Source organism: Oncorhynchus tshawytscha, linkage group LG07 (assembly GCF_018296145.1).
Source record: "Oncorhynchus tshawytscha isolate Ot180627B linkage group LG07, Otsh_v2.0, whole genome shotgun sequence".
NCBI classification, from domain to species: Eukaryota; Metazoa; Chordata; class Actinopteri; order Salmoniformes; family Salmonidae; genus Oncorhynchus; species Oncorhynchus tshawytscha.
The window spans coordinates 64902827-64926077 of record NC_056435.1 but is presented as its reverse complement, the minus strand read 5'-3'; the positions used below and the strand labels follow the sequence as shown (position 1 = coordinate 64926077).

The following is a 23251-nucleotide window of genomic DNA, read 5'->3' as shown; positions in this document are numbered from 1 at the left end:
CAACTATCATGGTCCAAATACACCAGGACAGTGGTGAAGAGGGCACAACAAAACCTATTCCCTCTCAGGAGACGGACAAAATGTGGCATGGGTCCCCAGATCAACAAAACGTTGTACAGTTGCACCATCGAGAGCATCCTGACTGGTTGCATCACCGACCTGATATGGCATCTGACTGTAAGGCGATACAGAGGGTAGTGCGTGCGGCCCAGTACATCACTGGGGCCAAGCTCCCTGCCCTCCAGGACCTCTATACTCAGCGGTGAAAGGCCCCAAAATTGTCAAAGACTCCAGTCACCCAACTCATAGACTGTTCTCTCTGCTACCGCACGGCAAGTGGTGCCGGTACACCAAGTCTAGGTCCAAAAGGCTCCATAACAGCTTCTACCCCCAAGCCATAAGACTGCTGAATAATTAATAAAATGGCCACCCGGACTGTTTGCATTGACCCCCTCCCATTTGTTTTTACGCTGCTGCTATTCGCTGTTTATCGTCTATGCATAGTCACTTTACCCCGACCTACATGTACAAATGACCTCAGTTACCTCAACCGACCTGTTACCCCACACATTGACTCGGTCCCGGTACACCCTGTATATAGCCTCCTTAAGTGTTACTTTTGTAAATATTTTCTTAACTCTATTTTCTTAACACTGCATTGTTGGTTAAGGGCTTGTAAGTAAGTATTTCACGGTTGTATTTGGCGCAAGTGACAAATAACATTTGATTTGATTTGCCATTATGTTGCACCACCTCAGATATGTAAAGGAATCCATTATGCATCAATATGCTCACTACATTGCCTGCTACAGTAGTGTTTTATTTAAGCAATAAGGGGCTGTGGTATATGGGTAATATGCCACGGCTAAGGGCTGTCCTTAAGCACGATGCAACGCAGAGTGCCTGGATACAGCCCTTAGCCGTGGTATATAGGCCATATACCACAACCCCCCGAGGTGCCTTATTGCTATTATAAACTGGTTACCAAGGTAATTAGAGCAGTAAAAATACACGTTTTGTCATACCTGTTGTATAAGGTCTGATATAACATGGCTGTCAGCCAATCAGCATTTAGGGCTCGAACCACCCATTGTATAATATGTAATTGAACATTTTCCATGTTATCCTGTGTCTCAATGCACTCTGCAGGAGGAGATGGAGACTAGTCCCATGGTATCAACCATGATCAGTAGCCTGGCCAACTACTCCAGTCTCCCCCAGGGCAGCAAGGAGCACGAGGAGGAGGCAGACAATGAGGAGGAAGACAAAAAGAAGAAGAAACCTGTCAAGGTAAGGTGCCGTTACAGCACTGGTCAGTCAAACCTGTAACACAGCACTGGTCAGCCAAACCTGCAACACAGCACTGGTCAGTCAAACCTGCAACACAGCACTGGTCAGTCAAACCTGCAACACAGCACTGGTCAGTCAAACCTGCAACACAGCACTGGTCAGTCAAACCTGCAACACAGCACTGGTCAGCCAAACCTGCAACACAGCACTGGTCAGCCAAACCTGCAACACAGCACTGGTCAGTCAAACCTGCAACACAGCACTGGTCAGTCAAACCTGCAACACAGCACTGGTCAGCAAACCTGCAACACAGCACTGGTCAGTCAAACCTGCAACACAGCACTGGTCAGTCAAACCTGCAACACAGCACTGGTCAGTCAAACCTGCAACACAGCACTGGTCAGTCAAACCTGCAACACAGCACTGGTCAGTCAAACCTGCAACACAGCACTGATCAGCCAAACCTGCAACACAGCACTGGTCAGTCAAACCTGCAACACAGCACTGGTCAGTCAAACCTGCAACACAGCACTGGTCAGTCAAACCTGCAACAGTCAAACCTGCAACGGTCAGTCAAACCTGCAACACAGCACTGGTCAGTCAAACCTGCAACGGTCAGTCAAACCTGCAACACAGCACTGGTCAGTCAAACCTGCAACACAGCACTGGTCAGCCAAACCTGCAACGGTCAGTCAAACCTGCAACACAGCACTGGTCAGTCAAACCTGCAACACAGCACTGGTCAGCCAAACCTGCAACACAGTACTGGTCAGCCAAACCTGCAACACAGCACTGGTCAGTCAAACCTGCAACACAGCACTGGTCAGCCAAACCTGCAACACAGCACTGGTCAGTCAAACCTGCAACACAGCACTGGTCAGCCAAACCTGCAACACAGCACTGGTCAGTCAAACCTGCAACACAGCACTGGTCAGTCAAACCTGCAACACAGCACTGGTCAGTCAAACTTGCAACACAGCACTGGTCAGCCAAACCTGCAACACAGCACTGGTCAGCCAAACCTGCAACACAGCACTGGTACAGTCAGGTCCTAAATTATGCCAGGAGGCTAAAACATAGCCTCAAGTGGATCTTCCAGCACACATAAACACCCCCAAGCACACATAAACACCCCAAGCACACATAAACACCCCCAAGCACACATAAACACCCCCAAGCACACATAAACACCCCAAGCACACATAAACACCCCAAGCACACATAAACACCCCAAGCACACATAAACACCCCCAAGCACACATAAACACCCCTAACACACAATTTTTAAAAACAAAGCACACATAAACCCCCAAACACATAAACCCCCAAGCACCCATAAAACCCCCCAAGCACACATTTTTTTTAAACAAAGCACACATAAATCCCCCAAACACATAAACCCCCAAGCACACATTAAGAAAACCAAGTACATATAAAAACCCCAAGCACACATAAACACCCCCAAGTACACATAAAAACAGACAAGCACACATAAATCCCCCAAACACATCAATACCCCAAGCACACATAAACACCCCAAGCACACATAAACACCCCCAAGCACACATAAACACCCCCAAGCACACATAAACACCCCCAAGCACACATAAACACCCCAAGCACACATAAACACCCCCAAGCACACATAAAAACAGACAAGCACACATAAATCCCCAAACACATCAATACCCCTAAGCACACATAAACACCCCCAAGCACACAAACACCCCCAAATGCACACATAAACACCCCCAAGCACACGTAAAAAACAAGCACACATAAAACCCCCAAGCACACATAAACACCCCAAGCACACATAAAAAAACAAGCACACATAAACACCCCCAAGCACACATAAACACCCCTAACACACATAAACACCCCAAGCACACATAAAAAAACAAGCACACATAAACACCCCCAAGCACACATAAACACCCCAAGCACACATAAACACCCCAAGCACACATAAACAACCCCAAGCACACATAAACACCCCCAAGCACACATAAACACCCCCAAGCACACATAAACAACCCCAAGCACACATAAACACCCCAAGCACACATAAACTCCCCAAGCACACAAACACCCCAAGCACACATAAACAACCCCAAGCACACGTAAAAATCCATAAAGAAATGGTTAATTGACCACAAAATCAACATTTTGAAATGGCTGTCTGTCTCCTGACTTTTTAAAACCAGGGTGTCTGTAGTGACACCTCAAGCACTGAGACGCAGTGCCTTAGACCAATGTGCCACTCAGGACTTGGTTTGAATTGAAGAGGGCAGTCCGTAAGTACAGACTAAGGATATCAAGAATATGGAAAGATTCTGTAGGGAGGAATGGTCTATAATCCCTTCTAATGTGCTCTCTAATCTCATAAAACATTATCCTTGCAAGGTGAGGTATTGAAAGTATTGAAAACAGGGGTGCCAAACATTTTGACCCCTATCTTTTTGAAATTTTGTTTTATTACTTGTTAAACAAAATATATTTCTCTAAGCATTTGTATTAGTATTATTGAGCATACCCACATAGCTCAGTATTTGTGTTATTTTATAGTCCTTTTTGCTCATCTTTATCAATAATAATAATTTTGGACATTACTGTAAGATGGTTGTTTTATGGCAATAGACAGTGAAAGACTTAAGTCAGAGACTGGAGTGTAAACATATGGCTCTGTCAGATATGTAACACAGTCTGTGTTGGTCGATAGCGCATTCTGTTTACTCCCTACTGGTCTCCGCTGAGGTTTCCTGTGAGAATGTTGTGCTATGTTGTCAGAGAAGTGTCCAAGCATTGCCAGTCAACCATGTGGGAATGCCTGATCTGTCTCCCAGATGACAGCCCTCAGTGAAGTTTGACCCTGGGCTGTCTCAGTGTCTGGCCAATGAGGAGAGCCGCCTAACAGGCCTGCCTAGTTAAGAGCCTGACTCAAGACCTTTTCACCCTGGGGTTTTCCCCATCTATTTCTGCTTTGGTTTCTTTCCACATATCATTCTTGGTTCTTTTTCCAGTCTCCCTGTTTACCTTCCTCCTTCTTTCAGTCCTTTCTCCCTGGACGTCACCTGTCCCTCTGTAAGGTCACCTGTCTCCCTGTAAGGTCACCTATCTCTCTGTAAGGTCCCCTTCTCCCTGGACGTCACCTGTCCCTCTGTAAGGTCACCTGTCTCCCTGTAAGGTCACCTGTCATTCTGTAAAGTCCCCTTCTCCCTGGACGTCACCTGTCCCTCTGTAAGGTCCCCTTCTCCCTGGACGTCACCTGTCCCTCTGTAAGGTCACCTGTCTCCCTGTAAGGTCACCTGTCCCTCTGTAAAGTCCCCTTCTCCCTGGACGTCACCTGTCCCTCTGTAAGGTCCCCTTCTCCCTGGACGTCACCTGTCCCTCTGTAAGGTCCCCTTCTCCCTGGACGTCACCTGTCCCTCTGTAAGGTCACCTGTCTCCCTGTAAGGTCACCTGTCCCTCTGTAAAGTCCCCTTCTCCCTGGACGTCACCTGTCCCTCTGTAAGGTCCCCTTCTCCCTGGACGTCACCTGTCCCTCTGTAAGGTCACCTGTCTCCCTGTAAGGTCACCTGTCCCTCTATAAGGTCCCCTTCTCCCTGGACGTCACCTGTCCCTCTGTAAGGTCCCCTTCTCCCTGGACGTCACCTGTCCCTCTGTAAGGTCCCCTTCTCCCTGGACGTCACCTGTCCCTCTGTAAGGTCGTTGCTACTTTTCCCTCTATATATTGGATTCAGTACTCCTCGATGTCACCAGGCGGAAGGGGCTAATAATTCTTGTGTCGCCTTCCCCAGCCCTTTGATACTTAATTAACCTGCTCGCTACGCCAAGCAGCTGCTTCTCCAATCAGCAGCCCATTCCAAAGGCAATCTCCCCATCACCACGAGAGGCTTTTCATTAACGCAGCCGATGGCATTTCATCATTCCGACAGCGATCCCTTTCTCTCTCCTCTCCTCTTTCCTCTCTCTCTCTCTGCTTCATCAGCAGCTGCTGGAGTATGGCAGCCAGAGCGTTTCGTACGGCGCAGTGTGAAAAGAGAGATTAGAGGGTTTTCATACCATGCAACATCAGGGAACAGTCTGGAGGTTGTCGGGGTTAAGAAGGAAACTGTTCTGCCGATCTGTGGGGGCTGAGTCTTTTCCTGTCTGAGTTTCTATTGGGAAGAATTAAAACGGTGTGTTGAAAAGTGTTCCATCCCAGTCTCTAATGTGGGTTTCTCTTCCATGTCATGTGTTTTACGATGCCTCTTCTCTCTCTCATTAGAAGCCCCAGTCTGACATTAGTATTCACGGTTAGCCTTGCCAAGTTTGTATCTTGAGTAATGTTGCTTTGTATTATACTACAGTTGCGTCTGCGGTTTGTCAGTATTGATAGTCGAGCAGAGAATTCAAAGCTTACGTGTGTCCCTACTTAGCAAACTGAAAGTGTGGTTAAAACCAAACAGACTTCATGGATTTCTTGAGGCAGCACCATAATATTCCAGCAAACAGGAATGTCCGTTTATTAAGCATTTAGTCCCATGTGAATGTCCAGTAGGTAAAGAATAAATAGGATGGTGTTGCTGCAGGCCTGCAGCACTGAATGTTCTGCCTAGATAATTGGCTAAATCACACACATGCACATATAGACATAGGCAGGTACCTTTACCACCCATGAACAAACACCTCCTCCGTCCCCATTTCTCTCACCTCCCTTCTTTCTCTCTATTTCTCTCTCACACACTCATATACACATACACATCTTAACTACACACGAACAAACATTTCCTCTCCTCGCCCCACTCCCTCCTCCTCTCTCTCCTCCTTCCCCTACCTCTCCCTCTCTTCTTCCTCTCTCTCCTCCTTCCCCTAACTCTCTCTCTCTTCCTCCTCCTCTCTCCTACCTCTCTCTCTTCCTCCTCTCTCTCCTCCTTCCCCTACCTCTCTCCTCTCTCTCTCTCTTCCTTCTCTCTCCCTCTCTCTCTCCTACCTCTCTTCCTCCTCTCTCCTACCTCTCTCTCTTCCTCCTCTCTCCTACCTCTCTCTCTCTCTTCCTCCTCTCTCCTACCTCTCTGTCTCTTTCTTCTCTCTCTCTTCCTCCTCTCTCCTACCTCTCTGTCTTTCTCTCTCCTCCTTCCCCTACCTCTCTGTCTCGCCGCTCCCACAAAAACAAACACACACACACAAACATGCCGCAGGTTAATCCATACCCGTGGGCAGACATTCGGAGAGAGTTATATGATGCCTTCTTTCCTCTCTCTCTCCTCCTCTTTAATAATTCACCTGAGCTGAAACACATTAGCCCTGTCAGTTCCTGTCTGGTCGACAGAGCGTGAAGACGCCATTACAAACTCCTAGCCCCCCCACCGTTCCCCATTCCCCATCCCATGTCTTCACACACCTCTCCTTTCACCTCAACAAATTTTATTGCGTTAGAAGTCGAGGTACAGCATCTGTGTTCGCTCGGCCAGCATCTGTGAGGAGCGGCCTAACGTAACCATGCCCCCGAGTAGGGTACAGTCGTAGGGTACTCCTGTTACTCCCATGAGCTATATAAGGCTATAAGCAAACAAGAAAATGCTCAACCAGAGGCGTAGCTCCTAGTGGTCGTTGATTTTAATACAGGAAAAAATAAATCCATTTTCCCTCATTTCTACCAGTAACGTCTTGTGTGCAACTAGAGGCAAAAAAACTCTAGATCACATTTACTCCACACACAGAAATGCATACAAAGCTCTCCCTCGCCCTCCATTTGGGAAATCTCACCATAACTCTGTCCTCCTGATTCCTGCTTACAAGCAAAAACTCCAACAGGAAGTACCAGTGACGAGCTCAATACTGAAGTGGTCAGATGAAGCTCTTGCTCAGCTAGAGGAATGTTTTGCTGTCGCGCACTGGAATACGTTGCAGGATTTATCCGATAGCATTAATGAGTTTACCACGTTGGTCAACGGCTTCATTAAGTGCATCGACATTGTCTTCCCCACATTAACCGTACATACATATCCCAACCAGAAGCCATGGATTACGGGCAACATTCGTACTCAACTAAAGGCTAGAGCTGCCGCTTTCAAAGAGCGGGACACCAATCCGGATGCTTATAAGAAATCCCACTACGCCCGCCGACAAACCATCACACAGGCAAAGCATCAATACAGGACTAAGATTGAATCCTACTACACTGGCTCTGAAGCTTGTCGGCTGTGACAGCAGGGCTTGCACACTATCACGGATTACAAAAGGGAAACCCAGCCCCAAGCTGCCCATGAACACGAGCATACCAGATGAGCTAAATGCCTTCTATGCTCGCCTCGAGGCAAGCAACACTGAACCATGCATGAGAGCTGTTTCGGACAACTGTGTGATCATGCTCTCCATAGCCGATGTTAGACCTTTAAACAGGTTAACATTCACAAGGCCTCAGGGCCAAACGGATTACCAGGATACGTACTCTGAGCATGCGCTGCCGTCTAGTGACTTCACTAATATTTTCAATCTCTCCCTGACCCAGTCTGTAATACCTACATCAGGGATCATCAACTAGATTCAGCCGCGGGCTGATTTTTTATTGTGTGGATGGTCAGGGGGCTGGAACATAATTGACCATAAGAAGCCCAAACAGATATAATAATTGACAAAAATATTATAATTTCAGACCTTGCTTACATTTATATACGATCACATATTATCTCTGTACTAGGTGTGAGAATACTTTGAAACAGATTTACAAAATTAAAATCACTTGGAGATGATTTGCTGATGTCTTTTATGTCCAACAATTTGGGGGGCCAAATACAAATCACTGCCACTTGGGGAACCCTGACCTACATGCTTCAAGCAGACCACCTTGGTCCCTGTGCCCAAGAACGCTAAGGTAACCTGTCTAAATGACTTATCGCCTCGTAGCACTCACATCTATAGCCATGAAATGCTTTGAAAGGCAGGTCATGGCTCACATCAACACCATCCTCCCAGACACCGTGGATCCACTCCAATTCACATACTACTCCAATGATGCAGATTGCAGATGATGGTATTTCTGTTGCTCTCCACACGGCCCTTTCCCACCTGGACAAGAGCAACACTGTTAGTGTACACATGTTGTTTACGAAGCATGTGACGAAAAACATTTGATTTGAGTCTTTGCCTGCCCTTGAACAGTCTAGGTATTTAGAAATGTTTATTCTTGTTGGCTTGCCTATATGACCTTTCAACTTGCCGGAGACCACCCTACCAAATGGCCCAAAGTAGCCAGTTCATAAAACCTAATTTGGTGGTGTTTTCTCCTACTGTTGTTCAAACAAAATGGTACGCAACAGCTTTTCGGCATCTTAGCTATAAAAGCAGGGTTAGTTAGCTAGCTGAAGAAAGTCAGGCTCTTTGGCTGACAATTGTGACGTTGTCGGGTTATGAGTAAAGTAGGCAATTTAACATGGGAGTATTGGGTGTACCCTATGGCTGTACCCCACTCTGGGTTGTGGTCACGTTAAGTCATGCCTCGCCGTGTGTATGTATATTATCGCTTCAATCCTACAGTAATTTATACCCCCGGCTATTTCAGCTTTTTCTTATTCTTTCTTCCAGATAATTACTGCTGTAGTAAATCAAAGTCTGCTCTTCTCTCTTCTCCTCAGCAACAGGTATCTTCCCTCCTGTCTTCTTCTCTCCTTCTCTCCTTCTCTATTTTCTCCTCAGCAACAGGTATCTTCCCTCCAGTCTTCTTCTCTCCTTCTCTCCTTCTCTATTTTCTCCTCAGCAACAGGTATCTTCCCTCCTGTCTTCTTCTCTCCTTCTCTCCTTCTCTATTTTCTCCTCAGCAACAGGTATCTTCCCTCCTTTCTTCTTCTCTCCTTCTCTATTTTCTCCTCAGCAACAGGTATCTTCCCTCCTGTCTTCTTCTCTCCTTCTCTATTTTCTCCTCAGCAACAGGTACCTTCCCTCCTGTCTTCTTCTCTCCTTCTCTTCTTCTCCTCAGCAACAGGTATCTTCCCACCTGTCTTCTTCTCTCCTTCTCTTCTTCTCTATTTTCTCCTCAGCAACAGGTACCTTTCCTCCTGTCTTCTTCTCTCCTTCTCTATTTTCTCCTCAGCAACAGGTACCTTCCCTCCTTTCTTCTTCTCTCCTTCTCTATTTTCTCCTCAGCAACAGGTACCTTCCCTCCTTTCTTCTTCTCTCCTTCTCTATTTTCTCCTCAGCAACAGGTACCTTCCCTCCTTTCTTCTTCTCTCCTTCTCTATTTTCTCCTCAGCAACAGGTACCTTCCCTCCTTTTTTATTCTCTCCTTCTCTCCTATTTCCGTATATCCTCCTTTCTTCAGCTGTACCTACCCTCCTCGTTTTTCTCGTTACCCTGCTAGGTCGTCCACTATCTCTCCTTTCTTTAACCTGTTCTTCTCCCTTCTCCTTTCCTACTTCCTATTTCTCCCCATCCAAAACCAGGAAAAGGCTGTGCCTGTCCTCTGTAGATCCTCTTAAGCTGCCTACACCCTACATGACACACCACTTAAAGGGATACTTTGGGATTTGGGCAATTAAGTCCTTTATCTCCTTGCTCAGTGTCAGATGAAGCCCTTTATCTCCTTCCCCAGAGTCAGATGAACTTGTGGATACCATTTTCATGTCTCTGCGTCTAGTATGAAGGAAGGGAGGACAGGAGGTAGGACGGTAGGACGAAGGTAGGACAAAAGGAAGGGGGCAGTCCCCCTCCTAACATACTTATTCTATATTGGAGAGAGGCAGGAAAGTCAAAAGCTCTGTGTTAGAAGTGGGACAGATTCCAACACACACCGATATGTGCTCTGAAGGCAGCAACGCTAACAGCTAAACCACTCCAGGCCTCCCAGGCCATGAAGGGTGCATTTGGAAAGAATCCCCATCAGCCTCTAGAGTGTTAGTGTCTGTGGAGAATAAGGGGCCTGTGAGTGGTCTCAGGTGGCTGTGGTGGTGGAGGGTCTAGTGTGGGGGTGACTGGGTAAGGGGTGGCGTGGAGATGGGGCACCTGGGTAGGAAACTAAGTGGTGAGCTGGTCCTGAAGCAGCTGTTCCGAGGGGGGTGGAGCATGCTGTGGGACCACCGCACCTGAGCCAGATAGAACTGGGCTGACTGCGTATCCCAGGGGGCCATGGGGCAGCTGTCTCTCCTCACCACCGCTGCACCAACCTGTAGCGGTTATGCTGTTGCTGCTCTCGCCACTCTCCGCTATTTCAGCTCACACGGTCTCGAGGGAAATCACGCCGCTGGCTACCAGACAATTTTTTATTGGGCCTCACTAGTTCTACAGATTCTAGGAGTCTAGGTCTGAGATTGTATTGTACTCCTGGTCCAGGAAGGAAATGCCAATTGACTGAGAATGGAAGTGGAGCTCTATATAAACAGAGGCTTTGGTTCCCCCCGCCCCCATAGGGAGTATATTGATTCAATAGAAGCAAGCGTCCCATCTGCTGTGGCTGTTGCTCAATGTAAACTCATTTTGACACGTCCTTTTTGTTTTGCTATTCGTTTTGTCTTCTGAATCTTGTGGAATTTTGTCCATTCTCAACAAGTGTATTGTGTAGGCTACAGAACACACTTACTGTCTGTCTGCCAAGTAGCTTTATAATTCTCTTAGTGAGAATGACCCTGTCTGTGTCCCAAATGGACCCTGATCAAAAGTAATGCACTATCTAGGGAATAGGGTTCAATTTGAGAAGGGAAATGGGAAATGGAAAACCTAGTCAGTTGCACAGCTGAATGCTTTCAACCGAAATATGTCTTCCGCATTTAACCCAACCCGTCTGAATCAGAGAGGTGTGGAAAGCGGACCCTACGTTGTAAACAGTATTGAAAAGCGTATGGATTGACATTTTTTCACAGCTTTTTGCCAATCCGTGGATGTTTGCCGGGATGTACAAAATATTAAGGACACATACTCTTTCCATGACAGACTGACCAGGTGAATCCAGGTGAAAGCTATGATCCCTTATTGATGTCACCTGTTAAATCCACTTCAATCAGCGTAGATGAAGGAGAGGAGACAGGTTAAAGACGGATTTTTAAGCCTTGAGACAATTGAGACATGGATTGTGTATGTGTGTGCCATACAGAGGGTGAAGGGGAAGAAAAAATATTTAACTGCCTTTGAACGGGGTATGGTAGTAGGTCCTAGGCGCACTGGTTTGTGTCAAGAACTGCAATGCTGCTGGGTTTTTCACACACAACATTTCCCCAAATGTATCAAGAATGGTCCACCACCCAAAGGACATCCAGCCAACTTGATACAACTGTGGGAAGCATTGGAGTCAACATGGGCCAGCATCCCTGTGGAACGCTTTCAACACCTTGTAGAGTCCATGCCCCGGAGAATGGAGGCTGTTCTGAGGGCAAAAGGGGGTGCAACTCAGTATTAGGAAGGTGTTCTTAATGTTTTGTCCTCTCAGTGTATGGCTTTGTATTGCTGAAAATGACATCTGCTGTATGGAGAGCAGCTACAGATGGCTATCTCACTTTGATTGTACAGTTGAAGTTGGAAGTTTACATACACTTAGGTTGGTGTCATTAAAACTCGTTTTTCAACCACTCCACAAATTTCTTGTTATCAAACTATAGTTTCGGCAAGTCAGTTAGGACATCTACTTTGTGCATGACACGAGTCATTTTTCTAGCAATTGTTTACAGACAGATTATTTCACTTATAATTCACTGTATCACAATTCCAGTGTGTCAGAAGTTTACATACACTAAGTTGACTGTGCCTTTAAACAGCTTGGAAAATTCCAGAAAATGATGTCATGGCTTTAGAAGCTTCTGATAGGCTAATTGACATCATTTGAGTCAATTGGAGGTGTACCTGGTATGTCTTTCTGTGTTTCATTCACTCATTTTGCTTAGGGGAAAGATTTTTTTTTAATCCATTAAGCTCAAGATAATTCAACCTAATATATAATAACCTGACATAATACAGCACCACTGCTTCTGAATTGAAATCACTAGTTACCATGCAAACTGTATTGATCTAGTAATTGGAGCTATTACTGTAAATGTTATATTGGTGAAATGGAATGCAGCCTAGACTATGCTAATTATAACATTTGAGGGAGGTAATGTTGAAGGCACTACAACTATGTTAATCACAAAACCGAGTAACCAATTCTGTCAGAAGTCTTGACATAAATTCAACAGCAATCTCTAAGTAAGTGGTAGGGAACTTTGGAGTTTGAATTTAGAATAGAAAAAAAGTAACTTTATTGAGGTTCTTGCCTCGCTGACAGTGATTAACACCCTTTCCCCGCACACTGAAGGCCACAGCCACAGTGCCTCTCTCATTTGCATAACCCTGACAACAGGCAAACAGCAGGAGGCATTACCATATGGAGAGAGAGAGAGATTACAAAGATGGACGATGTTTGTTCTTCCCCGCTCCCATAGACAACCTGAGGTTTTGATCTGTGATTAAAGGTGAATTCAATTCCCAGTGCTAAACATCCCTGTGGTATAGCTTGGTGCTGCAAAAGAGGAGTTAAAAGAATAGATGTTAGGTGAACTGTCTGATTAAAACTAACAAATAGATAATAGATGTTAGGTGAACTGTCTGATTAAAACCAACAAATAGATAATAGATGTTAGGTGAACTGTCTGATTAAAACCAACAAATAGATAATAGATGTTAGGTGAACTGTCTGATTAAAACCAACAAATAGATAATAGATGTTAGGTGAACTGTCTGATTAAAACCAACAAATAGATAATAGATGTTAGGTGAACTGTCTGAATATAAATCAACAAATAGATAATAGATGTTAGGTGAACTGTTGTTAGGTGAACTGTCTGAATATAAATCAACAAATAGATAATAGATGTTAGGTGAACTGTTGTTAGGTGAACTGTCTGAATATAAATCAACAAATAGACAATAGATGTTAGGTGAACTGTTGTTAGGTGAACCGTTTGATAAGAAAATATTACAAATTAACATAAACTGGTCAGCTAGTGTCAGCTTCACTTCCTGTGATCCCTAAGGACAGTATTTGTATTTATTAGGGATCCCGATTAGCCACGGCAGCAGCTACTCTTAGGGACAAAATAGAGAGAGGGGGAACTAGGCTAGAAGAAGAGGTTCAACAAAACATATGGGACTGAATCCTACTTGAGGCACACGCTTGAATCCACAATAAGGATTTGGCCCAGATTAACCATTCAGGATTACCCCATCCTAGAGCTGGACGTAAGGCAGAAACAATCATATCGCAATAAATGGTTTGAATTAATGTGATAACAATAAATAGAAGGATATGTTAATAACATTGTTTTTTTATTTTGATATTATCCTTTAAACTACTACTAGCTAGTTTGATGGTTGTAGCCCTCAATTGTCTCATTAATAATCACATTTCAATTCAAACTTCACACATTTCTCTAATTATTTTAATGAACGATATCAGCAAAATGCATGCGATGTGATCATGGTTGGTGTCTATCATTTTTGGTTTTTGGTTTATCATTCCATTTCTACTACAGTCTGTCTACACAGCGAGTTTCATCAGCATTTCACAAGTGATGAGATTTTTCTAATTTGAACTCTGCATGTACACTTGGCCTTTTGTTTCTTGCATACATTTGAATATAATTATGTTTGTGTGACTTGTCAACTCTCCAAAACAGGCTCTTATTACTATTTGAAGCCCAGCTTCTCAAATCCAACTACATCACGTTAGACCTTAATATTCATTTAATGTCAGGCATTCGTCAGGACACCCTTTTTTTCAGAAGATGATTTAATTACAAAGTCTAGTTTCTCCACTCAGCAGCTGCTGCCACTTCAAGCCCCAGGAATGCTCTCTCGCATTAATCAGTGGCTCCCAGGCCTGTAAAACTCTCTGAATCGCAGTTAGGAATAAAACTCTCTGTAAAGTATCAAAGTTTCTGTCATCACTTCCAGCTTCATATTAGACGGCGACATTCCTTAATAAAGTCCTCTTCACATCCTCATCGATCATACTCATCAAACTGGCAATGATATCACCATAGAAATAGAATCACTAGAACAGACCTACTTCCTGCTTTCCTCCTATGGGCAAAGATTGTGGATAATGAAGATGACGTACAGACCACGTTTTTCATTTAGAAAAATAGCCACAGTTCTGTTCTACTTCACCCTTAGACTCGTGGGAATTGATGTATATGGATAGGGCTAAATTGAAATGTTTATTTTTTTCCCCTATGGGGTGGATCAGCTTAATATTGCGAAAAGAATGTTGCTTCCATCAATGTAATTGCCTGCATCATTTCCAATCCCACATTTATATTTTGGGTAAATATATATCCATATACATACACAAATGCATACATATACACATATATACATACACATACCTACAGTGGGGCAAAAAGTATTTAGTCAGCCACCAATTGTGCAAGTTCTCCCAATTAAAAAGACGAGAGAGGCCTGTAATTTTCATCATAGGTACACTTCAACTATGACAGAAAAAAGGAGATGAAAAAAAATCCAGAAAATCACATTGTAGGATTTTTTATGAATTTATTTGCAAATGATGGTGGAAAATAAGTATTTGGTCAATAACAAAAGTTTATCTCAATACTCTGTTATATACCCTTTGTTGGCAATGACAGAGGTCAAACGTTTTCTGTAAGTCTTCACAAGGTTTTCACACACTGTTGCTGGTATTTTGGCCCATTCCTCCATGCAGATCTCCTCTAGAGCAGTGATGTTTTGGGGCTGTTGCTTGGCAACATGGACTTTCAACTCCCTCCAAAGATTTTCTATGGGGTTGAGATCTGGAGACTGGCTAGGCCACTCCAGGACCTTGAAATGCTTCTTACGAAGCCACTCCTTTGTTGCCCGGGCGGTGTGTTTGGGATCATTGTCATGCTGAAAGACCCAGCCACGTTTCATCTTCAATGCCCTTGCTGATGGAAGGAGGTTGTCACTCAAAATCTCACGATACATGGCCCCATTCATTCTTTCCTTTACACAGGTCAGTCGTCCTGGTCCCTTTGCAGAAAAACAGCCCCAAAGCATGATGTTTCCACCCCCATGCTTCACAGTAGGTATGGTGTTCTTTGGATGGAACTCAGCATTCTTTGTCCTCCAAACACGACGAGTTGAGTTTTTACCGAAAAGTTATATTTTGGTTTCATCTGACCATATGACATTCTCCCAACCTTCTTCTGGATCATCCAAATGCTCTCTAGCAAACTTCAGACGGGCCTGGACATGTACTGGCTTAAGCAGGGGGACACGTCTGGCACTGCAGGATTTGAGTCCCTGGCGGTGTAGTGTGTTACTGATGGTAGGCTTTGTTACTTTGGTCCCAGCTCTCTGCAGGTCATTCACTAGGTCCCCCTCATCTTGACCCCACGGGGTGAGATCTTGCGTGGAGCCCCAGATCGAGGGAAATTATCAGTGGTCTTGTATGTCTTCCATTTCCTAATAATTGCTCCCACAGTTGATTTCTTCAAACCAAGCTGCTTACCTATTGCAGATTCAGCCTTCTTACAATTTTGTTTCTGGTGTCCTTTGACAGCTCTTTGGTCTTGGCAATAGTGGAGTTTGGAGTGTGACTGTTTGAGGTTGTGGACAGGTGTATTTTATACTGATAACAAGTTCAAACAGGTGCCATTAATACAGGTTACGAGTGGAGGACAGAGGAGCCTCTTAAAGAAAAAGTTACAGGTCTGTGAGAGCCAGAAATCTTGCTTGTTTGTAGGTGACCAAATACTTATTTTCCACCAAAATTTGCAAATAAATTCATTACAAATCCTACAATGTGATTTTCTGGATTTTTTTTCTAATTTTGTCTGTCATAGTTGAAGTGTACCTATGATGAAAATTACAGGCTTCTCAGTGGGAGAACTTGCACAATCGGTGGCTGACTAAATACTTTTTTGCCCCACTGTATATATATATCAACTCCCTCCAAAGATTTTCTATGGGGTTGAGATCTGGAGACTGGCTAGGCCACTCCAGGACCTTGAAATGCTTCTTACGAAGCCACTCCTTTGTTGCCCGGGCGGTGTGTTTGGGATCATTGTCATGCTGAAAGACCCAGCCACGTTTCATCTTCAATGCCCTTGCTGATGGAAGGAGGTTGTCACTCAAAATCTCACGATACATGGCCCCATTCATTCTTTCCTTTACACAGATCAGTCGTCCTGGTCCCTTTGCAGAAAAACAGCCCCAAAGCATGATGTTTCCACCCCCATGCTTCACAGTAGGTATGGTGTTCTTTGGATGGAACTCAGCATTCTTTGTCCTCCAAACACGACGAGTTGAGTTTTTACCGAAAAGTTATATTTTGGTTTCATCTGACCATATGACATTCTCCCAACCTTCTTCTGGATCATCCAAATGCTCTCTAGCAAACTTCAGACGGGCCTGGACATGTACTGGCTTAAGCAGGGGGACACGTCTGGCACTGCAGGATTTGAGTCCCTGGCGGTGTAGTGTGTTACTGATGGTAGGCTTTGTTACTTTGGTCCCAGCTCTCTGCAGGTCATTCACTAGGTCCCCTCATCTTGACCCCACGGGGTGAGATCTTGCGTGATGCCCCAGATCGAGGGAAATTATCAGTGGTCTTGTATGTCTTCCATTTCCTAATAATTGCTCCCACAGTTGATTTCTTCAAACCAAGCTGCTTACCTATTGCAGATTCAGCCTTCTTACAATTTTGTTTCTGGTGTCCTTTGACAGCTCTTTGGTCTTGGCAATAGTGGAGTTTGGAGTGTGACTGTTTGAGGTTGTGGACAGGTGTATTTTATACTGATAACAAGTTCAAACAGGTGCCATTAATACAGGTTACGAGTGGAGGACAGAGGAGCCTCTTAAAGAAAAAGTTACAGGTCTGTGAGAGCCAGAAATCTTGCTTGTTTGTAGGTGACCAAATACTTATTTTCCACCAAAATTTGCAAATAAATTCATTACAAATCCTACAATGTGATTTTCTGGATTTTTTTTCTAATTTTGTCTGTCATAGTTGAAGTGTACCTATGATGAAAATTACAGGCTTCTCAGTGGGAGAACTTGCACAATCGGTGGCTGACTAAATACTTTTTTGCCCCACTGTATATATATCAACTCCCTCCAAAGATTTTCTATGGGGTTGAGATCTGGAGACTGGCTAGGCCACTCCAGGACCTTGAAATGCTTCTTACGAAGCCACTCCTTTGTTGCCCGGGCGGTGTGTTTGGGATCATTGTCATGCTGAAAGACCCAGCCACGTTTCATCTTCAATGCCCTTGCTGATGGAAGGAGGTTGTCACTCAAAATCTCACGATACATGGCCCCATTCATTCTTTCCTTTACACAGGTCAGTCGTCCTGGTCCCTTTGCAGAAAAACAGCCCCAAAGCATGATGTTTCCACCCCCATGCTTCACAGTAGGTATGGTGTTCTTTGGATGGAACTCAGCATTCTTTGTCCTCCAAACACGACGAGTTGAGTTTTTACCGAAAAGTTATATTTTGGTTTCATCTGACCATATGACATTCTCCCAACCTTCTTCTGGATCATCCAAATGCTCTCTAGCAAACTTCAGACGGGCCTGGACATGTACTGGCTTAAGCAGGGGGACACGTCTGGCACTGCAGGATTTGAGTCCCTGGCGGTGTAGTGTGTTACTGATGGTAGGCTTTGTTACTTTGGTCCCAGCTCTCTGCAGGTCATTCACTAGGTCCCCCTCATCTTGACCCCACGGGGTGAGATCTTGCGTGGAGCCCCAGATCGAGGGAAATTATCAGTGGTCTTGTATGTCTTCCATTTCCTAATAATTGCTCCCACAGTTGATTTCTTCAAACCAAGCTGCTTACCTATTGCAGATTCAGCCTTCTTACAATTTTGTTTCTGGTGTCCTTTGACAGCTCTTTGGTCTTGGCAATAGTGGAGTTTGGAGTGTGACTGTTTGAGGTTGTGGACAGGTGTATTTTATACTGATAACAAGTTCAAACAGGTGCCATTAATACAGGTTACGAGTGGAGGACAGAGGAGCCTCTTAAAGAAAAAGTTACAGGTCTGTGAGAGCCAGAAATCTTGCTTGTTTGTAGGTGACCAAATACTTATTTTCCACCAAAATTTGCAAATAAATTCATTACAAATCCTACAATGTGATTTTCTGGATTTTTTTCTAATTTTGTCTGTCATAGTTGAAGTGTACCTATGATGAAAATTACAGGCTTCTCAGTGGGAGAACTTGCACAATCGGTGGCTGACTAAATACTTTTTGCCCCACTGTATATATATATCAACTCCCTCCAAAGATTTTCTATGGGGTTGAGATCTGGAGACTGGCTAGGCCACTCCAGGACCTTGAAATGCTTCTTACGAAGCCACTCCTTTGTTGCCCGGGCGGTGTGTTTGGGATCATTGTCATGCTGAAAGACCCAGCCACGTTTCATCTTCAATGCCCTTGCTGATGGAAGGAGGTTGTCACTCAAAATCTCACGATACATGGCCCCATTCATTCTTTCCTTTACACAGGTCAGTCGTCCTGGTCCCTTTGCAGAAAAACAGCCCCAAAGCATGATGTTTCCACCCCCATGCTTCACAGTAGGTATGGTGTTCTTTGGATGGAACTCAGCATTCTTTGTCCTCCAAACACGACGAGTTGAGTTTTTACCGAAAAGTTATATTTTGGTTTCATCTGACCATATGACATTCTCCCAACCTTCTTCTGGATCATCCAAATGCTCTCTAGCAAACTTCAGACGGGCCTGGACATGTACTGGCTTAAGCAGGGGGACACGTCTGGCACTGCAGGATTTGAGTCCCTGGCGGTGTAGTGTGTTACTGATGGTAGGCTTTGTTACTTTGGTCCCAGCTCTCTGCAGGTCATTCACTAGGTCCCCTCATCTTGACCCCACGGGGTGAGATCTTGCGTGGAGCCCCAGATCGAGGGAAATTATCAGTGGTCTTGTATGTCTTCCATTTCCTAATAATTGCTCCCACAGTTGATTTCTTCAAACCAAGCTGCTTACCTATTGCAGATTCAGCCTTCTTACAATTTTGTTTCTGGTGTCCTTTGACAGCTCTTTGGTCTTGGCAATAGTGGAGTTTGGAGTGTGACTGTTTGAGGTTGTGGACAGGTGTATTTTATACTGATAACAAGTTCAAACAGGTGCCATTAATACAGGTTACGAGTGGAGGACAGAGGAGCCTCTTAAAGAAAAAGTTACAGGTCTGTGAGAGCCAGAAATCTTGCTTGTTTGTAGACGACCAAATACTTATTTTCCACCAAAATTTGCAAATAAATTCATTACAAATCCTACAATGTGATTTTCTGGATTTTTTTTTTCTAATTTTGTCTGTCATAGTTGAAGTGTACCTATGATGAAAATTACAGGCCTCTCTCATCTTTTTAAGTGGGAGAACTTGCACAGTCGGTGGCTGACTAAATACTTTTTTGCCCCACTGTATATAGACATACACGTTTTAGAATATACATTTTTTATTCCCCCCAAACTCTACCACCCTTCCCCCAATTGGAGTAAACTAATAAACAATATCACTTAGGCTTCTTCCTTCAGTTTATACATATTTTACACATTTTACAGACACAATCTATTTTACAATAGTTATATTTAGTTTGTTTTTAGTCCTTCCTCTATTTCTGATGTCCATCCAGTTTGATTTCTATTTGTAACTGTGCTATTTCACAAAAGTTCTGAATCTATAAACATTTTACAGACCCTGTATGTTTTACATTGGTTATCTTGTTATTAGTCCCACCCTTCAGCTCCATTCAACCCCTCCCATCAATCTCTCAACATCATCCATTTTGGATTTCTATTGGCCATATGTTGTTCAACTTTGCTGCTTCACAAACGTATTGCACCTTTTCTATTCTCATAGCTTTTACAGATTGTAAATTATAAATAAACATTTTTGCTAAAATAATTATTATAGTATTGATTGATTAACTATGACTTTTCAAATCACCTAGTATTGCTATCTGCAGCATTAGTTCTAGGCAAATGTTGCAATTCTTCAGCCATTCCTGGACCTGTGACCAAAAACGAGCTACAAATGGACAATATCAAAATAAATGATCTAATGACTCTGCCTCCTCACAGCAGCATCTGCAGAGGTGGGAAGATTGTATCTCCCATATATATAACATTCTATTGGTTGCAAGAATTTTGTATAGTAATTAAAATTGACAAATTCGATGTTTTGAATCTGGCGTATCAATTCATAAACCATGTGGCATGGAATGGGTACATTGAAAATCTCTTCCCAACTATTTTGAAATGTATATGGCACAGCTGTCAGTTTTTTGGTCCTTAAATGAAATTGGTATATGTTTTTATTTATCACACTTTTCTTTAACCATTTATGTTCTTTAATACAGGGCCGACATACAAGTTCCTTACTTTTTTACCCTTCTACTTGCCTCTTTCATTTCTGTGGTAATGCTGCAATTAATTGGTTGTAATTTTGGGTAGAGCAGACATTTCCATATGTCTGTGTTAGCTGTATGTGTGACATAACTCCATCAGTCCTATTTATGATATCATTCACTAAAATTATAAAAAAAATTACGATTACGATATTTTGGAGATGATTTCCTTTTCAAACAACCGAAAGTGAGCAAGGTAAAGGGAAAAGGCCCTTCTTGAACATAGGATGTAACATTCTTGCCAATTTACTAGAGAACCAGTTTGGATTTAAGTGTAACTTTTGTATGACTGATGCCTTTAGTGAGAGGTCTAATACTTTAATATTTAATAATTTCTACCCTCCGAATTCATATTCGTTATATAAATAGTCCCTTTTAATTTTGTCTGGCTTGCCATTCCAAATACAATTGAATATTTTTTGTTCATATAATTTCAAAAGCAGGTCACTAGGTGTAGGCAAAATCATAAGCAAATAGGTCAACTGTGATATGACTAAAGAGTTATCAGGGTGATTTTTACACAAATAGACAGGTATTTTCCTTTCCATGGTAGCAAGATCTTATTTATTTTTGTTAACTTTCTATAAAAATGTATTGGAGTGAGATCATTTCTTTCTTTTGGGATTTGTATACCGAGTATGTCCACATCTCCGTCAGACCATTTAATTGATAAACTACATGGTAATGTAAAATTAGCATGTTTTAGTGATCCAATATGTAATATTACATAATCAACCAAATTATCATAATTTGGTTTTAATCCGGAGAGGATAGCAAAAGTATCTAGATCCGCTATGAGGCTGTGGAGGGATTCTAATTGTGGTTTTAAAAAAAAAGATTAATCATCAGCGTACAATGACACCTTAGTTTTTAAGCCACAGATTTCTAATCGCTTAATATTATTGTTTAATCTAATTTTAACAGCTAACGTTTCGATGGCAATAATAAATAGATATGCCAATAGTGGACAACCTTGTTTTACTCCTCTAGATAGTTTAAACCTTTCTAAGATGTAGCCATTATTTACTATTTTACCTAGGTTTACTATACATAATTTTAACCCAATTTATAAGAGATTCCCCAAAATGTAAATATTCTAGGCATTTTTATATAAACTCCAGTCGAACTTTATCAAAAGCCTTTTCAAAATCAGCTATGAAATCCAGGCCTGGTGTCCCCGATATTTCATAGTATTCTATTGTTTCCAGTAACTTGTCTTATATTATCTCCAATGTATCGTCCATGTAAAAAACCTGTCTCATTAGGATGAATAGTATCTGACAATACTTTTTTAATTCTATGCGCCAAGACCACATTTTCCATTTTTAAAAATGGCCACAGTTCCAGTCTACTTAACCCTTAGACTCTTGGGAATTGGCGTATATGAATAGGGCTAAATTTAAATGTTTCTTACAGAAGAAATATGAAAAGCATATGTATAAGTAAGGTAGCAAATGAAAGGGAACTGTTTGGAGATGGGAAAATTGGAAAATGATTAGACCAATGTTGAGGACACAACAGTTGACCAGACACAAGACTGAATCCAAACATTACACTTGATTTTATGTTCATTTTACATTTACTATACTTGTCACCACATTTGTTGATATAGAAATCAGAAAATACTCTGGATACATTCAGTAACATGATAAGAATATTCCTGGAAAACGTTGGGTAGGTGCAACATAAGACAGAAAAATGACAAGGGTTTAAGTGACCACACACCTCTCCAAAGTGTACACAGTTCCTAAGTAATTTCAATCCACTTTAATGACTCAAAGAACAGTCTTCAACTATAACGTGCTTTTTTGAGCTCTCCTAGCTGTGCCGTTGAGGAACTAGAGCAAGCACACTTGTAGTTGTTTTGTTTGGAACACAGCCCTGCATCCCCGCCATCACACAATTACTGTTGTTGTTTACGCAAACCAAAAACATCCTATTATAAATCACAATCTGGGTCAGGTGGACAACATTTGAAAGCTTGTTCTATTTCCAACATGACTAGCTAAATTAGAAAATATGGTCTTACAGTGTTAGGCTTTCACAGGGCAATTCAGAGAAACCGATTGTAATGTTTGGAGCGCATAGAAAGGAGTCATGAGTGCACCCAGGTGCGTGTTCCACGGCAAATGATCTTCACAATAGACAAACATCGGCTCATTCTGTTCAGAACAACCCAAGGTATGACATCATGTCATCTTGTAACTGTACATCAGACATAATGACCATAAACGTTGACTGTATTCGATATGAGTTTTATGATATGGAAATGTGAAGTACACATTTGGCTTGCTTGTATGACATGTATACATTCTGTAAACATCTGGCCCTTCTTTGGACACTGTGTTAACAAACTTCCAAACGAGCTTCAACGCCATACAACACTCCTTCCGTGGCCTCCAAATGCTCTTAAATGTTAGTAAAACTAAATGCATGCTCTTCAACCGATCACTGCCTGCACCCGCCTGCCTGACTAGCATCACTACTGGACGGTTCTGACTTAGAATATGTGGACAACTACAAATACCTAGGTGTCTGGTTAGACTGTAAACTCTCCTTCCAGACTCACATTAAGCATCTCCAATCCAAAGTT

At 43.0% G+C, this 23251-nt stretch overlaps 1 protein-coding gene across 1 annotated transcript in view; it reads left to right on the top strand.

Annotated features, from left to right (window-relative positions):
- slc12a5a (solute carrier family 12 member 5a) overlaps window positions 1-23251 on the top strand; it is a 175100-nt gene that overhangs the window by 83491 nt on the left and 68358 nt on the right. Inside the window, exon 3 of the mRNA XM_042324822.1 lies at window positions 1150-1290. Coding sequence (XP_042180756.1) covers window positions 1150-1290 — 141 coding nt within the window. The remainder of the gene's footprint in view (window positions 1-1149; window positions 1291-23251) is intronic.